The sequence below is a fragment of the Pagrus pagrus genome, assembly GCF_965226575.1.
Source record: "Pagrus pagrus genome assembly, chromosome: 3".
NCBI classification, from domain to species: Eukaryota; Metazoa; Chordata; class Actinopteri; order Spariformes; family Sparidae; genus Pagrus; species Pagrus pagrus.
Window position 1 is genome coordinate 12,329,037 of NC_140187.1, and position 20,800 is coordinate 12,349,836.

Consider the following 20,800-nt stretch of genomic DNA (forward strand, 5'->3'; position numbering starts at 1 on the left):
CTAATCCCTCCTCCACAGTCCCGTCTGTGGCAGGGTCCTCACACCGAGCTGACCCTGAGCATTCCCTGCCGTCTGCACCATGAGTTATGATATTTGGTGTCGCTGGGATTACACTTTAATATTTCATTACATGCACAAATCCTATTCTATATATCTCCCCCAGGTGTGTCACTATTAATCATAAGACGTTGTGAAAACCCAAGGCTGTCTAATACCTTCTTAACCATGCGCGCTACACTCATATACAAACATTGTGTGCTGAACAAATCATACAAGTGCGAGTGGAGAATATATAGATGTACACACACCAACACAACCTGTCGTTTTCTTAAGATTCTGCAACAATTCAGCGCTCTGTGTGAGCCCGTGCTCAGTTCACATGCTTGTCTCTCGCATCAGTAAACACATGTGAACGCATCAGAATACACACTGCTATATCAGATAGCAAAAGTATGAAGCACAGCGTGCGTCTTCTCCCAGGGGGAGCTGAGACGAGGCAACACATTGACCACGGGCAGCGGCGTTATGCCATAACTGGTGGCCCCCGCCGAGAGCTGAGCTACTCATCATGCATGTATGAAACAAACACAGTGCCCATCATCAGGAGCCAAGCGTCCATTCTGATGTGATTTATTTCCAAAGCTCGACTCTGCTCCTCGCAGCCAGGAAAAAGAGAGAGAGTGAGTGACGGAGAGAGAGATTAACACACTGCTCACATCGCGAAGATGACTGGGGACCTCTCAAAGTGGAGCAACACCAGTAGAGCAATCCAAAGTAGGGCTGACCACTTCACACCCAGAGTCTCCCTTGCTGCTTTATTTATTAAGTCATGCAAAAGAGGACAACAACAACAAAACCCCAGCAGAGGTTCAGGCAAACCAACAGTCGAAATAATAACTGAAGGAAACAAACAAAAACACTGCCTCTCAGAAAGAGCAGTGATTTGATTAAGAATAACTGGCAACCTTGATTTTTTCAGTGCTCGTGCCAATATGATACCAAAGTTTCAGTGCTACGGCGAAACAATACTTTTTTCAGACAGCTTGCCTTTAGAAATATAAACATGTTTTTCTGCAAAATCCTGTTTTTCATTCAATGTAAGAGACTAAAGCTCTCAAACATTAAATGTACTCTAACAAGACTGGAGATCTGCAGCCATGCTGGTGGCTCTGTGAGGCTGTACCATGGATCAAAGAAGGGAAATCTGGATACAGAATTGGAGGTGGAGCCCTGTTCATGCCTGTGAAAGCTCATCAGTGATGCATGAAGCCAAAAGAGACTCAACTTCCTGGGTGTAAAAAAAAGAAAACTCTGGATCTTCAGCATAACTTCTGCATTGTGTGGCCCATAGAGCGAGTGCGTTAGATGCTTCTGACAGCCGAGTGCTTACCTTCCAGTTTAGCCCTCTTCTAACTTGAATGGGAATAAAACAATGTAATGACGAGGCTCTTCTAGATTTTCCAGAAGCGGTCAGACCCAATGGCTCAAATTCTGATATTGAAAGTCATTTTGTGACGTTTGACAATGTAAGCTTACGGGAAAAGTCTTTTTGGGGCTTGTGCATCATGTAATGTTCTAATTACATGTTTAGCCACTATGTTAAATAGGTCACAAAGCCTGGCACTACTCCTGGGGGCTTGGGGGGTACATACAGTGGTGCTTTGAGCTAAATGCTAATGTCGGTGTGCTAGTATAATATTTACCATGTTCATGATCTTAGCTTAGCACGATGCATGATAATATTTGCTGAATAACTGATTAAATAATTAATTTACAAATCTAAAAAGACACTCAATGCTAATCTAAGTAAATTCAAATCAGCAACAAAGAAGTGCTGAGGTTCAATACGCAGCCCTACTGCCTACAGTACCTCCTGCAAGGCAGATCAAATATACTCAACACAAACATTTTGGTCTCACTCTGAGTTAGAGTCAACATTTAAATAGTGAGATGATGGATGAAGTTGTGGAGATCCCTCTTGCCCTTCTCTGTTCAGGACATGGCGAAGTGATGGATGTCTGCACACTTAGCAGTCAGCATTACAGGGCCATGACACACCCAGCTGTAATGTCCCTTTATCGGCTTCAGCTAAGTGTTCATTTTCTCCCCTCTGCCATCATGGCTGTAATACCTCTGTGGTAATTGCAGCGTAATAGATAAGCTCTTTGTCTATCACACCTTGTTCATGACAACATGAGCAATCAGGCACTTGTGTACGCTGCATTCCTTAATTTTACCTCCCGGCTGTATGCGTGTGTTTATGCCTGTGCTCAGGGACATTTCATTTTATCACTGCTCCATTCTTTGCGTGCACGTCTGTGTCACATATCTATGCAGCAAACAGATTACGAGTAATATTTTCAAATTGATTCCTTTTCAGGCGTTATCGTCTCCTCAGACATTCCCTTTTTTTTGCCCCGCACAACTCCTCTCAGGGAGCAATTTTCCATAGTCGCTCCATAAGGCTCGGTGAGTCACACACAGTATTGTTGTAATAATGGTAGCGCATCTATTGAGGTAGCTGAGGATGCATTAAAATGCTGTGTGAGTGTGTGTTCTGCAGTGTAGGTAGAGCTCAGTTCAAGACAGATCAGGTGTGGCTATCTTGACCCGGACCTCCATATGTGCTTTGCCCTCGTCCTCCTTCCCTTTCCTTAACTCGGGTGGAGAAGAGAAAGGTGGAGGATACAGAGAAGCACAGTGAAGGCAAGAAATGGATAATGATGCAAAAACTACAACAATGACATCCATGGAGTTTCACAGACTTCCACGGTTGCTTTCTATAATCCTAGCCCATCAAAAATCACCAACAATCTCCACCATCACCACTTCTCCCGTCACCGTGTGAGCTGGCAATGTCATAGAAAGCTGTGTCGGAGCCTGGACGGTGGATCAGGCCGTGAGATGTAAGACCCTCTTGGGGCTGAGGCAACAGCTGTGCACAGGCCTTCTTCTCCAGATTATCCTGGCAATGAAACCCGGGCAGCATGGTCTGATGTGGAGCCCAGTGTTCTGCTTCTTTCTCTGTCAGGCTGTGTGTTCGCTGTAGCTCAAGAGCTAATTTTTCCAACAACAGGTCAGAGATATTTTCTGCTTATGTTAAAGCTTGCATAGTGACTGCTGAAACACTACTCCACTTACTCGTAGGCATCGTGGCTTGTTTTCTCACCATGACTTCACGTTTAACTTCAGCGCTCGTCTGCAACAAAGATATTTACATGAACTGCGCAAAAGACGGCTTTCTTGTACGGCCTCGGTTCATGATGGTGCACGTTGCCATAATGCAGAGAACAGAATGGTTATGTGAGTCAGGCGTCACGTTGGTTTAATTCAGATGGACTGACCGCATACTGTACTCTACATGCCTTTTCACACATCATCTCAGCTGCTGCCTGAGGCGCGTTCATTCATTCAGTGGCAGAGATAACCGCTTTATATTTGTAGCTCTTTATTCAGAAATACAGTGCAGAGGGACTTTTCACTATTTTGACATACATTTGGAGCTTAACAATCAATCATGAGTGCTTATTATTGTTCAATTAAGAGGTTTTAATGTGAAGTACACCTTCATAAACTCTTCAGTGATTGTCTCTTTTAGCACTGGTGGAAAGTAACTATGTTCATTTAATCAAGCTCTACACTTGATGCACTTAACATTACTGTATATGCTACTTTATACTTGTACTCCACATTTACTTCATTACTTTGTTTTTAAACTAAAAAAATGTGAACTTAGCGGTTATCTTTCGGTATCGGCCACGAGAAGCAGGTAATTGTTGGTTTACTGTGTCAGCTGATAAAAATCAATATTGTGCATCCCTAGAAAATATGATGCATTGTTTACAACTAAATCATCCAACAGTATATAAAGTATTAAAAAATAATACTTATATGTTAACGCATCTGTAATAACAATCCAGTATTATGCAGTAGTATATACTGTGTACAATAATGTCACTTTCTGAAACTGCTCATTCTGCAAAACGAGTATTTTTACTTTTAAAACTTGAAGCGCAGTTTGCTGATAATACTTCTGTACATATAGATTATTATTTTAGATCCAAATACGTCTTCCTCTGCTGTCTTTTAGCAACTATTTTTTGTTAGATGAGCTATACTACATAATGTTATAATGACATGCTGGGGAGGATGTGGCAGATATTTTCTAAGTCAAGGGAGCAGACAGGGTTGGAGTTGTAATCTGAGCTTCGTTGGGGAATGACTAACATTAGGGGCCGTCGCCAGCAGCGGCATTTTATTGGCGGCATGGTAGCTTGTCCATTGGTGATGTATGTATTGGTTTTGCACAATATTCTACTGCACCATTGTGGCCTGGATGTGACGTGCAGCCATTGTGACAGTCATTCACAAGAGACTATGTCACGTAGTTCTTTTGGAAAGTGTGGTGTTGTTTTTTTTATTCATTATTAATGTAAATAATACTCATTACATTATGAAATTCATTATTTGTGATTTTACTGCTTTCATGGGAGCTCAGACTCGTCCTTAAGGACGCTCAGCTCCCGTTGGCTCCCACAAAACTCAAACCCTGGAAAGGGTTTAAGGAAATAATAATAACCCCGGGGAAGGCCCTGATTTTTGAAACAGCCTCCCTCCCTAATCCAATACATTTGACCAAAGTGCTACACATTGGCTTTATATTCATCAGCTCTGTGAGTAACACTCTCTCCACATCATGATATGACAGCCTTGACATTAGGCTGCACAGTTGGTGGCTTTAAAGCAAGTTTGGATACTAATTTGTCTTTCTGATAAAGTGTGAGAAAAAAATTATTGACATTAAATTATTTTGATTAGGCTTTGTACGTCTGGAATGGTTTTTAAAGTAACTACACAACTGTCAACTGTGCAAGCACAATCTGTGCTGCCACTTAAAGGCTCCAGTTTTCAGCATGCTTTCTGTTTTTTTGCTTATTTTTTAAAAACATTTTCCTCCCGTCGGAGTTGAATGTGACTTGTTTGATGTGCAGGCACCGTGATTAGCTACAACTCTTGTTTGTTTCCACTGATTTCCAAATGACACAGAAAACCAATTCACAGACTTTTAATTCAGCCACTAAAGGTAGTAAATCACTGAACATGGAAACACATTTTGTTGTATCTGCCATCATGCTTTGAACTGTTACTATATGAAAGACATTCTGTTTACCATTTTATATTAACTTGAGCTTTCTGGAACAGCAACGCAGCCCAGACGAGACAGGATGGGATGCTTTTATTCAAGTTGTTTGCTTCTGCTTCTCTGATTTCCATATTTTTCTTTCCAGCATTAAAGCTTCTACCAATCGCCAACGTTATTTGCAGTTATGTGAAAAGCCCACCATCTGGCATTCACAACCTAGACGATCCAAACCGTAGCAATACTCTTCTGACAGCTGGAGGCTAGTTTGTAAAATTAAACAGAAAAATTTACTTTATTTTTCACAAAATCCTCTGTTTTTACTGGGAATACCTTGTCCTATTTAAAAAGCATTTATTTCAAAATAACTATGAAAAACAGCTAAGACCTCGGATAAATGGAGAGCAAATGCCTCCAAAGACTGACAGACTGCAGAAAATTAGCAATGACATCGATCATTCTACTGTACAACTATGCATAACAGGAGGTGATACTACCAGAGTGAAGCCAATAGATCATTTAACAGTGGTATGTTTACCAGAAGCCCCATGTTTGTGTACACTGGGCCTCAATTATAGACCTGTGCCACCTTCTGCTCAATGATTTGCAGTGGACATCATGATTTTGGTAATTATCTGCCTTTCCTGTAGCGCCACCAGCTAGCTGAAATCTTATTTTTTCTGATACTGTTATCAAAAGCTGTAAAACTAATTAACTCCTTAAATAATTTGTTCAAATTCCACCAAATCTACTGTGCCAGACATGTGTGATGACTGTAAATTATTCTGTCATGTTTCCCTGCATATCTCAGGCAGTGATTGTCTAATAGTGGAAATTTTTGGCAGCAGTGGAATATAATATTCATAATAAGGTTTTTATTAGCGTGGAATCACCTGAAACTTGGGGTTTGTTGTGTTTTTGTTAAAATCAGCCTTTTAAATCTACAGAGGGAGCAGATCCTCTTCCAGTCCACAATGTTGCACCACCATGTTTCTACAGTAGCCAAGAACAGACGAACCAAACACTGGAGAGAGGGCCTTTCTCGTTTTTAGAGGCCAACGTGACTTTTCACCAAAATCTTCAATTTTATCCTGATTCCATACTCAACATGAATGGACAATTGAAGTCTGCTTTCAATATATTTGACTTCATATGTAGTTGTCATTATTTTTTTTTATTATATCTGTCTTTTGACCAGCCCATTCTCACTCCCAACACATCAATACAGCTGCCTGGTCAGTGGCCCCACGCTTCTAAGTTTGACGCTGTAGGTCCCTTCTTGAAGCACTCCTCTTATTCAGTAGAAAGAAGAAAGAAGAAAAGAAAGAAGAAAAGAAAAGAAATACAAAAGGTCATTGGGTGGTTGGGATGGTATGATGGGTCGTTCACTGGACTTTACATAAATAAGTTAACACATGTAAAAGATGGAACGTACGTCACTTTAAATATAATGAGAGTTACAGCCGAACTGAAAGTATGATCTTTTCCTAAACCTAACCAAGTATTTTTTGTGGATAAACCGAAGTAAACCGCGACCGTTTGACAACATTAATAACGGTAAAAAATCATGTCGTCATAATAGGTGAACTGTAAACAGCAAGCTTTATGTAGGAAATCTAAACCGATTGGCCTATTAAGTATTTTTACGAACTTGACCGCAGAGTCCGTCGTGTGCAAAACTGATATATTTCACAAGTTGGGAGTGAGAACCTGTTGCTTTTGACACAAAAAAAGTAAGTTTAGCTGATTGGTTCAGTGTACTCCATAATTATACAAACTACATTGTGAGAATAATTTTCCAGATGGCAGCACAACAAAAACTAACAAAATTAATCATCCTTTTTCGCTTCATGACTAAATTGTGCCACAGGAGCTCTCATTGTTTCTGTCGTTCGTATAAACAAAAGATACCAGACAGCCAAACTAATCTCAGATTAACAGGAAAAGCTCCTTTTGCATATCACTACCCGTGTAATTCAACAATCCGAGTTGATCTAAATGGCACTGACCTAATATTAATATGTGACCGACCACTTTTCATTATCTAAAAATGATTAAAAAAAAGGAGATTCATTACATCTGTGATGCTTGTGAAAATCAGGAGTGAAGTTCTAGATCGAATCTCTCACAGCAACATGATAAACATCCAGAATGTAGCACAGGCAGCCTTATTTCTGACGGGTCAGTAGGCCCAGATTGGGAATAAGTTCTCATCTGTGTCCTGTTTTTAAGAAGTTTAAGGACCCAACCCTCAAATTAGTTCCAAAGCCGGTTGCATGTGTGACAGTGAAAACAGCGCAGCTTCTCTTCCCAGCTGTTTCCTGTCTGCCTGAAGAAGTGTGATGTGCCTCAGCATTTAAACCTGAGACGCATCTGTTCTGCTCCAGAATGGCTTCAAAGGAGCTAACTGTAGATGCTGAAATGTGAAGAAGCTGTGGATTTTAGTAAATGAGGCAATATGTCTAACATTCACTTTAAAGTGGCTGGATATGAAAAGTCCAATCCTTTATTTAATCCTTGCATGTGTTCTGTGCTTTTTGCACATTTCTGATACCACTATGAGATATATTTGCATGTAATGTACTTGATTGTAAACTCCTGACTCACTCTCCTCTTGTCTTTCTCCCAGCAACGACCTATTACCCGATTACCAATGACGCTCCATATACGGCCAGTTTGTGAAGAGGGGTAATTTTCTGGTGTTCCTCTGCACTGACAGTGTCCAAAAATACAAATTCCTGGAAATTAATTAAGCCTGAGAAGTGTTGCGTTACACAGAATGCAAATTCCCATGCTGCGAGGACGCTACAAGGCCATCACATGAAAGACAAACATAAAAATATAACTTATGCAATAAAATGTCTAAGTACGAAGTAAAAAAAACAACCCTGCTGTTGCTCATTTTCTGGTGCAATCAGTGATGTGTAATATAGTACATTTACTTTAATATTGAGCTTCAGTCCAATTTCTAAGATACTTGGGTCTGCAAAAATGAGTTGACAAATCAAGTAGTTGATTAAAAGAAAAATAACCGGCAATGATTTTGATAATTGATCTATCGTTAAGTCATTTTTGTGAAAAATGTTGGAAAACGCTGAAAATGTTTTCGGATGTCAAATATGGAGATTTCCTGCTTTTCTCTACCGTATCAGGGATAGACTTTCAGCACTTTCAGCATTTTTCTGATCAAGTGTTTCTTGTGCCTGTTTGCAAAATAAAATTAATTAATTTGAAATTGCAATACTTTTGCTCTGATGCAGCATCCTCTCTCTGTCTGTAGTCACCACTGTGTGGTCGCACTTGAAAACTCTGATTGGTTACATGTCACAAATAATAGCCAATCAGCACTGTATAATCTGAATCTCTTTAAAAGTTATATATATTTTAAAGGAGCATGTAGTTTTGAAGAAGAAATTCATTTTAATTATTAATTCAATTAATAATTTTTCCATAACTGATTAAACAAGCTGTTCTCAGAGGAAAATAAGGTCCCCAGAACAATTTTTGAAGCTAGAAAGGTGGCAGGGTCCGCCACATGTAAACAAAGTAAAACAGTATGAAATTGTATTGTCCTTTAAGGTCAATTTGTTTATTCAGTTCATTCAGACATGAAAACAAAAAGAGTGTGTTTATTTAGTTTGTGATTTAGTCTCTTCTGATTAAATTTCTTCCCCAAAACAACATAGTGCACCTTTAAAGTTATCAAATAAGCATGGTGGAGTGGAAGTATAAAGTAGAAGACTAAAAGTGAAAATAGATACTGAAGTAAAGTACCTGAAAATTTCACTTAAGGCAACATTATGTAGAAATTGGCATTATGTGCGATTCGGCGCCCCCCACAGCCTCTGAGTGCAACACCACTGTTGTAAATACAAATCCCAGCTCTGTAACGACTTGTCAGACGTAATGTAGGTGCTAACTACAAACAAAACTCATCACGTCACAACAATGTTGTGTGTTGAAAACTTGTATGTTGAGGTAAGCATGTATGTAACGCTGTGATCCCACCCTCACACTTGGTGCAGAAACAAGTGATAGAGACACCATTCACACTATTACAAGACACTGTACCATAAAAATGATTTTGAAGCTGTTACTTTAAGGTGAAAAAGTTACTTAATGTTCCTCAACGTACAGTACTTGAGTAAATTGTTCTTCATTGCTCTCCATCACTGGTTATTCTAAATTTTGACATGAAGATTTTCATTTTAAATGCAAATCTATATCGTTTCCAAATGTCATTTATTGGTCAGCTTGACTGACAATCATTGTCGGTATGAAAGGAAAAAAAAACATTGGTCGATCCCTGAACTGTATCATTTCAAACTGAATACCTTTGGGTTTTAGACGGACAAAACAAGACATTTAAAGACATCACCTTGGGCTTTGAGAAACTGGGATTGATATTTGTCGCACTGACATTTTATAGACCAAACAATCAATACGGCAAATAATCGTCAGACTATTCAAATAACAAAAATCATTGTTAGTTGCAGCCCTACTTGTACTTTCCTTTTTATGCTGCTTTATACATCAACTCCACAACATAACGGGGGGAAACACTGGCCTTATTAAACATCAGATTAAGATTTAACATACAAAATATATGATCAGCTTATAAAATATAATAAATTGTTATAGATGTTCCTCCCCAGCTGGATATAAAATGGTTAAATTAAGCTTTTCATCTGCCAACAGCAACAGTAAATGCTACCTACATATGAATACAACAATATAATATAACACATGATGGTGATTCTTCTTCATTATGAATGTTCTTCCTTTTGATACTTCATATATAATTTGCTCATAATACTTAAGTAATAGTTGTAATGCAGGAGTTTTAACTTGTAATGGAGTACTGCTACTGGTTAGGATTTATTCTGATATCACGATTGAGATTAACAAAAACAATAATGATGAAATGCATTTCCTATGCATCCACAGTATCTGGATCTCTGACCCGGGGCCATCAACATATCAAACATGAACAGTTGGCTCCAGCAGGAAAGAACCAAACCCTCACCACAGGCCTGTTCAGCAGTGAGAGCTGCAGCAGTGTTCATGCTCCCGAGTATGTTCTGGGTTTTCTCTTCTTTTGTGCTTTAAAAATAATACAATCGCCTTATCAATAATTTGAGACATAATGCTCCCTTTCTCAGAACTTCAGGTGTAGTTGAGCTGTCAGTCAAACAGAGGGTGCGCACATTGTTTGTAATTGGGTTTGGGCGCCACAGTTTTCATTTTTGTGCCTGCTTTTCACCTCCATTATTACAACTGCATCAGGATGGAACAGGATCTAGAAATTGTGGGATTATGAGAAGGTTATGATTGCCCAAGCTCTGTCTTTGTTTTGTAAGAAAAAGAATGTTTTAATTAAATCACAAGAAAAAATGCAATTACGTTCAAGTTTGCAGTTTTACATGAGCTCTATAACCTGAAGAGAGATGACAGATTCATGTGCAAAGCAGAACCCACACGTCTCTAATGATGTTTTATTTTACATTAGTCTAAAATATATGACATCTTCACACTGTTAAATTAAATTCCCCTCTCCTTAAGGCTCATGCAAAGCCTGAGGTGGAACCATTCACTGCACCAAGCCGGTGATAACTCATTTTAAAAGTAATGGCTTGTCAAAAAAATGGGGCATAGGGCTGTTGAAAGGGGAGAAAACAAATTAAATAAAAATGGATCGTTGCTTAACCTTAAGCTAACCATGTTAGAATCCATTAAAATACTGCATGAATCTGAGCCTCTTTTATGTAGCTTAAAGAATGCTGTGATCTCTGGGAACAATTTCAGAGGCGATAGATACAGCAGTAATGTGATTGCTTCTGTCATCGTGATTCAACAGATTACATATCTAATCGGTTAGTGAACAGAGAATACCGTTTGCACAGATTACAGACCAGTGGTGCCTCTTGCTTTTTGAAACTGGGCCGTTTGACGGTTTAGATGATCCACAGAAGGACAGATGGACGGACGAAAAAGACAGAGAGTGGGAGGGAAACCACCAACCACCTGGTTAAATCAGTGGTGGAGAAAAAAAAAACATCCAATACTGCTGTTCTGATGTTTTTTTTTCCCCGACAATGGCGCGAATAAGTGCATAACATGTGGGCATGGAGACGCACTCTGTTGTATTTCATACATGGACGTTTTACAGGGAGAGGGACTGCACTGAAATGCAAAGCCATGCAGAATATATGAGACAGGATTGCAAAGGAAGTAGGACTATATATAATGAAATTAAAGTGACTGAGTTGCTGTAATATCCCTGGGGTATATAGCTAGTTGTTTTATGGGGGGAGATAAGAGGATTTTGTCAGGTTGAGATGCCGGCTAATGCTATTGTTCCTACTGGGAGCATAAAACAGCAAAGAAGCTTTTCACACATCTTTTCTTCTTTTGTAGTGCTGTTACTGTAGATATCATTTCAAAAGCACGGGGTGGAAAAAGTGTAATATTGCAGCATTGGACATCATATGCAATTTGTTTATTTATTTATATTTCTTACATAAATGTGAGAAACCACCCACAAAATGTTCCTATCCGAGCGTGTATAAAAAAAAGACATTTTTCCTAACGCATTTTTGAAAATGATCTACACAATTTTACACTTTTAATTCAGTCAGAGAATTCAAACGAATGCGACTGTGTGATTCACATCCCTGCCTCCTCTCCTCTCGCTTGTGCACTGTCATGTGCTTCAACAGGCCTCTAAGTTACTGTAAATGGCTGGGTTTTTGTTCAAAGAGAGCATGAAATTAAGTTACAGAGATCGTTAATATTACCTTTCCTTCCCTCCCCTCCGCTGACATCCTCCTCTCTCTTTCCTCCTCTCTGTTTACAGAATATTTCACCTGCCTTCGTTCCCTCACTGCCTCTTTTGCCTCCTCACTTATTAATCCCTCAAGCTAATATTGCTCCCGAGGATGTAACTTGTCATCCTTATGTCAGCCAAATCACCGTGTCATCTACAACACGTTGTTGTTGAAGGCAAACAAGACTCGTATCCCCCCGTCACTCCTCAGGAAACACACACAAACACACACACAAAAAAGAAAAACGATGCAACACAATTTCAAATGGCACATTACTGAAAAGCGTGGCTGATATAATCTAATATCAAGTCGATCCCGGTACTTGAACCCGAGCTTCACTCTGATGCGGAAGAGGCAGAGCAGTTCCACTTTGGAAGAGGAATGATTTGCATTCAATCTTCAAAAAGAAGCGTAGGTGTTATTACCTGTCACAATGCAGCCTCACCCCAATCCGCCAGCAGCCAACAGGCCGTTTTAAAAAGACTAACAAACCAAACTGACCCAAAGTCTCCATTGTTCTCTCTCCGGAGAGAGCCGCCATGTAACTCTGTGAGGAGTGAGGGTTCATCAGCTCCTCACACAACAGTTTGTCACTTGAATCAAGTGATGTTCCTCTGTTAATAAGATTCATTTTAGACTTTCACAGCTGCCTTATAAAGATTTATAAGATAGCAGATTCTTTTTTCTTTTTTTTTTAAAGTCTTTTCATACCTCAACATGATTTAACAGTGTCAGGAATATTTTTACAACTGTATTTGAAGATACAGTAACTGTTTTTTTAATGAAAACCAGCGGGGGGTGAAATGATCCATAATGGAAGAAGGAGGAGAAGAAGAGGAAGAAGGAGGAGGAGGAGGAGGAAGAGGGAGGAGAGGAAGATCACGGTGAAAGGTCATGTTTTTATTCTCTTTCATTTCTTGCAGAAGCCAAAGACACACTGAGTACAGTGTGTGTGTGTGTGTGTGTGTGTGTGTGTGTGTGTGTGTGGCTGCTGGGACAGACAGCCCTCTATTGTGTTCTCCTGTGCTGTATTGCATTGTGAACAGTTGTGTGTGGATGTCTGTATATAATAACTACATTATTACTGTCAGTGTAGAAAAGCAATCAGGGAAACACTCCAAGATAATGCGCAAACAGCCACAAGACGAGTGTGCGCGCACACGCACGCATTTAACGGCACATAATCAGTAGCTGCAGCAGCATCAGAGCAAAAATGAAAAAAAAAAGAAAAGAAAACCTAGGCGTACAAACTCTTTGCCACAGCGATGCCGAGATAATAACACAAGCCACGGGCGTGTTTAACTTCTGAAGAAAAATTAGAGGAAGTTGCTGGGAGCGCAAATAGATAAATAGATAAGGAGGGCTGCTTAACTGGGAGTAAAGGGGAGGAAACGCACAGACAGCAGAGATCTGCGCGTTTTGGAGATCGGGCAAAAGTCGCACATTATTCAAACTGATGGAGGGAAAAAAAGACATAGTAAAGCGATAAAATGCGCCCTGTGCGGGTTTTGTTTGGAGTCTAAACAACTTTGAATCAAGTTCACGAGACGCTGCACATGCAGGAAAAAGAAAGTATAAAATCTTTGAGACCAGCAGCAAAAAAAAAAAAATCTTTACGTGACCCTGATTTCCCTGAGAAGACAGGTGCTGCTCTCCAGACGCACAACACACACACCTCACATCATGTGGTTGAATTTAACATAAATAAATAAAAAGGAGGTATTTTTTCTTTCTCCTGAGGATGATAATAAACTCACCTTCCGGAGGATCCACTGGCACAGGAGAACTATGGTCCAGCCGAGAACCTGCATGTCACCTTCCTTTGAGCGGACCACCCCGAATACAAAAAAAAAACTACACGTCTCCCCGGCTCAACATATAAAGACACGCCGCGGAATCCAAGCAATCCCAACAGGCAGGCGACGAGAGGAGAAGAAAAAAAGTATCAGGAAAGCAGAAAAACACGCGTAAAGTTGTGCGTTTGTTCAGTCAGTGTCACAGTGGAGCTCTGCTGGGGGGGAAACTTTGAGCGGTGGCTTCAGTTTCTGCGGTCCGCCTCATGTGGCGCATCCATGCTGTCTGCCGCCGCTCATGCCGGACGCTCGCTGGAAGTTTGGAGGACGGAGGCAAAGAGGGGATTTCAGCGCAGATCATCAGCGCTTCTTGTGTTTTGGGATATTGGCTGGCTGATCTCTCTCTCTCTCTCTCTCTCTCTCTCTCTCTCTCCTTCACACCCTCCTCTCCCTCTCTCTCTCTCCGTCCATGCGCGCGTCACGGCGCACAGGAGCTCTCGTTTTATTGGGAAACCACACTGACCACAACCGCATGTTTTCATATGTTGACCTGTCAGTGTTTAAATGATAGGGTGACTTTACTCACCTCGGCACTTAATCAGAGAAGATGCCAAGAATTACGCTTCAGATTCCTCAAAGTTCCTGCAATGTTGGCTTAAAATATGACTTTCAGATGCCAACTTTCATCCATTCATTCATTCATTGTTTCAGACTGGACTGTTAACTATTAGTGGATCGACAGAAAATGTATTAGAGATTTGTTTCATTCTGGTTGTGTTTGAGCTGTTTTTTCAAGCTAAAATGCCAAACGTTTCCTCGTTCCAGCTTGACAAATGTGAGGATTTGCTGCGTTCTTTTTCCTTCTGTCTTTTCTTTCTTTGCTTGGACAAAACAAGCAGTTTGAATGAGTAGATTTATCAAAAACAACAATAATAGTTGATAACTGCAGCCCTGTTTTATACCACCTCTCATTTGACAACTCAATCTCACCTTTTTTATGTAATATTGGCTTTATTATTTCAATTATGAACAGAAAACAAATGTAGTTGACCCGACCTGTGGCTCTTCACAGTTCAGATAGATAGATAGATAGATAGATAGATAGATAGTGAGAGTATTTACAGTAATATGTGACTCTGCCTCACGGTCTTTGTGGCATCTTCAGCTCTAATACACAGCAGCAAATGCAAAACAATCATCATCTTACACAAACATTTAAGTGACTGTGTGTGATGGAGGCCAACAGCACAAGCTGGCTCGACTATAAATTCCCAGAAAAACAATTTTGAAATATTAATGTTGCATGGATATATTGGGGCAGCATGGCCCCACATCTCTCCCTGATGGCCAGTCCCAGCTGCTGCCTGCCTGATTGTGGACCTTTAAAATGAACTGATCTGGGATGCGCAGTGTTCGCTCGCCTGTTTGTGTCTGTGTGGAGATCGGTGCGTCTGTCTGCCCGATTGTCAGTGTGTCTGTCTGTGTAGCCTTACATAATGCTGTCAATCAGTCATACATATCTGGGCTGAGCGACTGGCAGACGTCTCTTCTGTACACGCATAATGTCCATCTCGACTTTCTGTCGGTGTATGATGAAGTGTGTCCCTTCTGGATAACTGTCCGTCTGAATGACTGACCGACCAGCTAACTGTCTATTAGTTCTCTCCAATGACTCTTCGTCTACTTGTCTGTCTTACTGTTTTTTCATTTGTTTCTCTGTCTGTAGCTTTTCTAAATGTTTACAGAATGTCTACAGTATGCTGGACACAAGTAAATATTTTTCCCTGTCTCTCTCAAGAGAATTTGTCCCTGAACTCAAAGATATAAGTCACTGCAGCACTTTCTTCTTCACAAGCTCACCTGTGGCATCTCCTCCTACTCCTGGTCTCGCACTGACAAAGCCAGTTTTGTGGACTGTGGCCAAAGTGCACTTCATGCTGATGGACTGAGGGGTTGGTAAAATAGGGCTGGCCTATTCTGTGAGACCCTGTCACAGATGGAGAGGAGTGTCTGTGTCAAATGAACTGCCGTGTGTGACTCTATATATTATATATTAAGAATCTGCAATCACTCTTTGAATCAGGCTTTTTGCAGTCAGTCTGCGGATCTCATCAGTATGAGAATGACACAGCACTGCCTCCCTGCGAGGCAACGTGTCATTGCATGCAGACTCGAACACCGGGAGCTTTCACAAGGGAGGTAATGAAGTGGCATACTGGTAAATACACTATGACGTACACTAAGTCTGCAAATTACTGGATGATCAAAATTCTGGAGCAAAAAGAGGAAGTTATTTCTAATAACATGCCTGCTAAAGCAAAATTTCAAGTATGCAGTGGCAGGGCTGGATGTTTTGTTAGGCCGATTTAATCATTCACATGTCAGGCAAGTTTAGAGAGACTTTACTCCTGGTTCAGCTGATGCCAGAGATGAAATCTACAGGTAGTGACACTTAAAAATCAAAATGTTGTGCCACAGAGAAATATCACATATCTTATCTTTAAAGGTGCCCTATGTAGTTCTGGGGAAGAAAATTTAATCAGAAGAGAAAGATCTCAATTGACTGATTTTTTTTTATGCTTAAACAAGCTAAATAAACACACTGTCTTAGTTTTCAAAAATAAACATATCTGAATTTGTATTATTACCTCTTTAATATCATTAATATTAAAAGTCTGGTTTTGAATTTCTATCTCCAAAACTACACAGTGCCCCTTTAAGTAGTGACGTATTCAGAGAGGTGTTTAAAGGAGAAAAAAACTAATCTTATCACCTAGAAATTACATTTATACTGTACAGTATATACTACTAATTTGCAACAACAAATATGTTTGGAGAAAAACATGATGTCACTCAAATCATCGATATAATGAGGAAATAAAAGAAAGGAAATAACATTTGCAAAATGTTCATACTGATCTTCAAGCAACATATTTGCTATATTTTCATAATGTGCAGGAGTTTGCAGATCACAACCAACTGAATACCCCTCCACTCGCACTCACCTTCCAGGCATGGAGAAGAACCCACGGTGGCTGTGAAACTCGTGAAAAATGCCCCTCTATAAAGCCAGTGCTTGCTTTGTCCCTTCGGGGCTACTGTAGAAACATGGCAGTGCAATATGGCGAACTCCATGGAAGAGGACCCGCTCCCTCCATAGATTTAAAGTGCCCGTTCTAAGGTGACAAAAGCACAATGATTCTTAGGCTTAATCCCGTTTCTACATTTTTACCCCCACCCCTCATTTGCAACGTTCCCTTACCCTACCCATATTTCCCAACCCTAACCCAAAACGGAGGGGGTAAGGCTAAGTGATAGGTCAAAAACAAAATCACTTCTAACTAAACAAAGAACTAAAGCTACAAACCCGAGATCTTGTGTCAAAGTCCTTCTCTTTCATGCCCATCCCACCCCGACCACCTATAAACAACTTGTAGGTGGTACAAAGTGATAGCAATCCATATACGCACGTAACTCAGGCAGTCATGACATTTCACTCAAAAAGTATTTTGGATAGATAAATAAGTACATAAACATAGTTCATATGTTCAACACAGTAACACACACAAACATAGTACCCAGTTTAACAAAGACCATCAGAGTAAGTTACTCTTTTGGTATCTGTCAATCTTTCCGCTGCTGTAAATCAGTGCGTTACACCCATTGCTTCATCTTCAGCAGACCATGAAACCTTGTCTATCAAACACAGCAGGTCTCAAAGAATGTGACCATTTCCCATTTCCATCACTGCCCGCCATTCAATCTACTGTGTGTGATTTGTATGGCCACAGCACACTCTGTCCTCCTGTTTCCCCTAATTTTTTTCCCCCACTGTCGGAGAGGGGTTGCTGGTGTGAGTGCAATTTCTGATCCACATTGGAAGTGGCAGGTGAATTTCGCCCAGCTGCTCCCCTTCTCTGTTCCACTTAGCAGCTACGCTTCTGTTCCGAGTCACTCGGTCGCCGCATGGTTATAGTAAATGAATGAACATGCTCTGAGCAAGAGCACAGTGCATCTACTTTCACAAATATCATCCTCACATCATTATTCCTCTTTTACTTCCCCAAATGTCAGCAGAAAGTTTCATCATCTCCAAAACTGCACACTTAAGGGATGCTCGTGTTTATCATCTTCATGTCTGCAAACAAATTAGACTCAGCATGTATCATTATGGACAGTAAATTACAGTGGGGACTATGTAGAAGTACACACATATTTAACCATAAAACAGCCTGAAAGCAGTTCAACATTAATGTTTTTTGATGGATTAAGAGAAACGCAGGTGGAGGTGGAGGAGAAGGGTGGTAAAGGAGGTTGATTAAGGAGGACAACAATGTGAGTATGATGGAGGAGGATGAAGAAGCTAGTGGAAACAGGAGAATCAGCAAATGAGGAAGAAAGAGGCATGGGCGGGAAGAACGGGAGGTAGAGGCACAAGAAGAGAAGGTGGAAAAATTCAGGAAAATAGGGAGAAGAAGCAGATGGAGGGACCAGAAGGAGGGAAGGAAGAGGAGTAAAGTAAAAAAAAAAAAAGAAAAGAAAAAAAAGTGGTCCCAGAGATTCAAAGTAAAGGTGGGTTTCTCACGAGCACTCAGGACGAGCCCCGGGCTTTGAAGCCAATTGGACAAACTGTGAAAGTACAACATAACGTGATGAACTGGGGCGCCGATAAGCCTACATTGTGAAAGAAGCATAGGACTCCCACAATGTATCCAGATTTGCCCTACTAGCTCCATGGTTTGTAGACTGTAGACATCTAAACAGAATCACTGTGACGTCGCGCCAACAACAACTGTCCCTTCTGGTTAGAAAACTGGTGGTCGATTTGAATTGCTGAGATTTGTAAACCTGACAAACTTACTTATTTCTGTGAGGTGGCCTGCCCAAGTAAAGTATATGTGTGGGAAACACTGTGTATGATTAGACTGTAACACTCTTTAATTACAAACTTTAGGTATATTTACACTTGACATTTCAAGGGTCTTGTATCTAGAAAAAAAACAGATGCTTCTCTACACTTTAGTCAAGAAAGTCCAGTCCTGACACTGGCGGTAATGCATCTAAAACTCTTAAATGATTGCCGAAAATGCAAGGACAACACTTTATGCACTTTAGCAGTTTACATTGATGGTTATAACAGTTAAGCTAGCAATTAGCAAACCATAAACACATGTAATTATGAGTAATTGCAAGAATGCCTAAATGTACAGAGGAAGAATATAATTAGCCATCCCTCTGACATTTTTCGAAAAGCTGGAATTCTTTTTGCTAAAAACAGACGTCTGTGCAGTCATTGCTAACATGTCCCTGAAAAGAGTGCGAGGAAAAAAAAAAAAAGTCAGTATGAATGACAGATTCCTTTCCATTGCATGAGGAGCCCTGGTACATACACAATTATGCTGCTCAGCCACACATACACACACACAGACACACACCTGCAAACACATACATTGAAGCGCCGATCCTGGGGTGTCTAACTCGGAGGTTAAGGAACACAATGATGAGAGGTCACCTGGCAGTAATGGAGCCTTTTGTGTGTGGAAATAGTCATTTCCCTGTGTAGTCTCGTGGTATCACAGCAGTGATATGAAACCCTGTCATTTTGTTTTCCTTTCTATCGATTTTAGAAAGGAGAACGTGTGGAAAGGAGAGAGGGCGAGAGAAGCACAGCAGAAGAGCACGAGCTGTGTGGCTGTTGCGGGTATTAGGACTATGCCATTGTCATTCAAATGTTTTGTTGCAGGAAGGGAATCTGAGAGGAGAATGGGAGATGAGCACTAATGGGGAGCAAAGGGAGAAGTGGTATAATTGGATTTGATTACGTCTGTCTGTCAGAACAGGACAGGATTTAATATGCGGCTGGAATTATTTTGACAGTGTGGCAATGTGGATGACTCTTTGTGAAGTTGGTCCGGCGTGAGGAATGAGAATTGTCTCGCGTGAGATTTGCATCAGCGTGGCTCTAGGGATGGCAATGTCTGTCTGTCTGTCGCTCAGTTAGGTCCAGACCGAAATATCTCGCCAACTGTTGGTTGTACATTTGTACACATATTCATAGTGACACTCCAATGACTCTAGTGGCACTTTTCCTCTAGTGCCACCATCAGGTTGACATTTGTGCTGTTGTCAACTATGGCAAAGATTTTGATACAGACATTCATGTTTTCCAATGGGAAACATTGCAATAATTTTGCTGCTTCCCTAACTCTCCATTTTGTGCCATTATTAGCTCAAATTCTTAATTTGTTTACACTTTTTTTATGATCAAATATCTGCAAAACTAATGGCATTCTCATCAGTTTCAGCAATATTTTGTGTACAATTTAGTGAGATGACATGAGAGGGATGCCTGTCGGTTAGTGTTAGGGTGTACATCCAAAAAAGCGTTCATATAGGCTGAAAGTGAAAGCAGGTTATTCCGACCCATATTTACATTTGTTGTCAGGCGGCGACCTCTAGCAGCTGTAGTAATAATTACAAATGCAAAGGAGGAAGTGAGGAGAAGAAGTATAAAGAGTGAAAAGTTCGTAGAGGGAGGACTTTCATTCAGTAGACCACTGTTCGTGTCCAGTGTGAAACCTCATTTTAGGAGCTGCTGACAATCGACCTATTCAGCAGTTCATATATGAGGATGTGTTGACCTGTGCAGTACATCTAGCTGTGACTACAACTTTTGAAAAACCTCCACATCGTTTTTTGACTTTACCTTATTTACCACTGATAGCTAAAAGGTTATATATAAGACCTCAGGACAGCAATAAGGAATGGGGACTGATTCCTGGACTACAGATAAGACTTAGATAGAAGCCGGGTCGATTCTAGCCTGGAGGCATCGACACTCTCTGATGCTGAAAGACCCTAAACACTCTGTGACCTCAGGTTACATCCCTGATGTGTCCGAATGCATCAGATGATGTACAACATCAAGCTTACCTGACAACACTCACGTAATCCATCTCTGGTTTCAGAGATACACAAAGCGAGGTCACATGGGTAACTGACCACCTTGACCATCTCCAGATTTTCTCTTTATACTATGA

At 40.6% G+C, this 20,800-nt stretch overlaps 1 protein-coding gene across 7 annotated transcripts in view; it reads right to left on the minus strand.

Annotated features, from left to right (window-relative positions):
- Positions 1–20,800, minus strand: part of nxph4 (neurexophilin 4) — a 117,704-nt gene that overhangs the window by 31,970 nt on the left and 64,934 nt on the right. Inside the window, exon 1 of one of the 7 annotated variants that reach the window (XM_084348021.1) lies at positions 15,621–15,690. The exons of 4 other annotated variants lie outside the window; for them this stretch is intronic. In XM_084348021.1, the coding sequence (XP_084204147.1) occupies positions 15,621–15,629 (9 nt within the window). In that variant the 5' untranslated portion in view covers positions 15,630–15,690. Of the gene's footprint in view, positions 1–12,392; positions 12,463–13,724; positions 14,118–15,620; positions 15,691–20,800 lie in introns of those variants that run through there. 2 more of the 7 variants (XM_084348020.1, XM_084348025.1) reach the window with 2 other exon arrangements.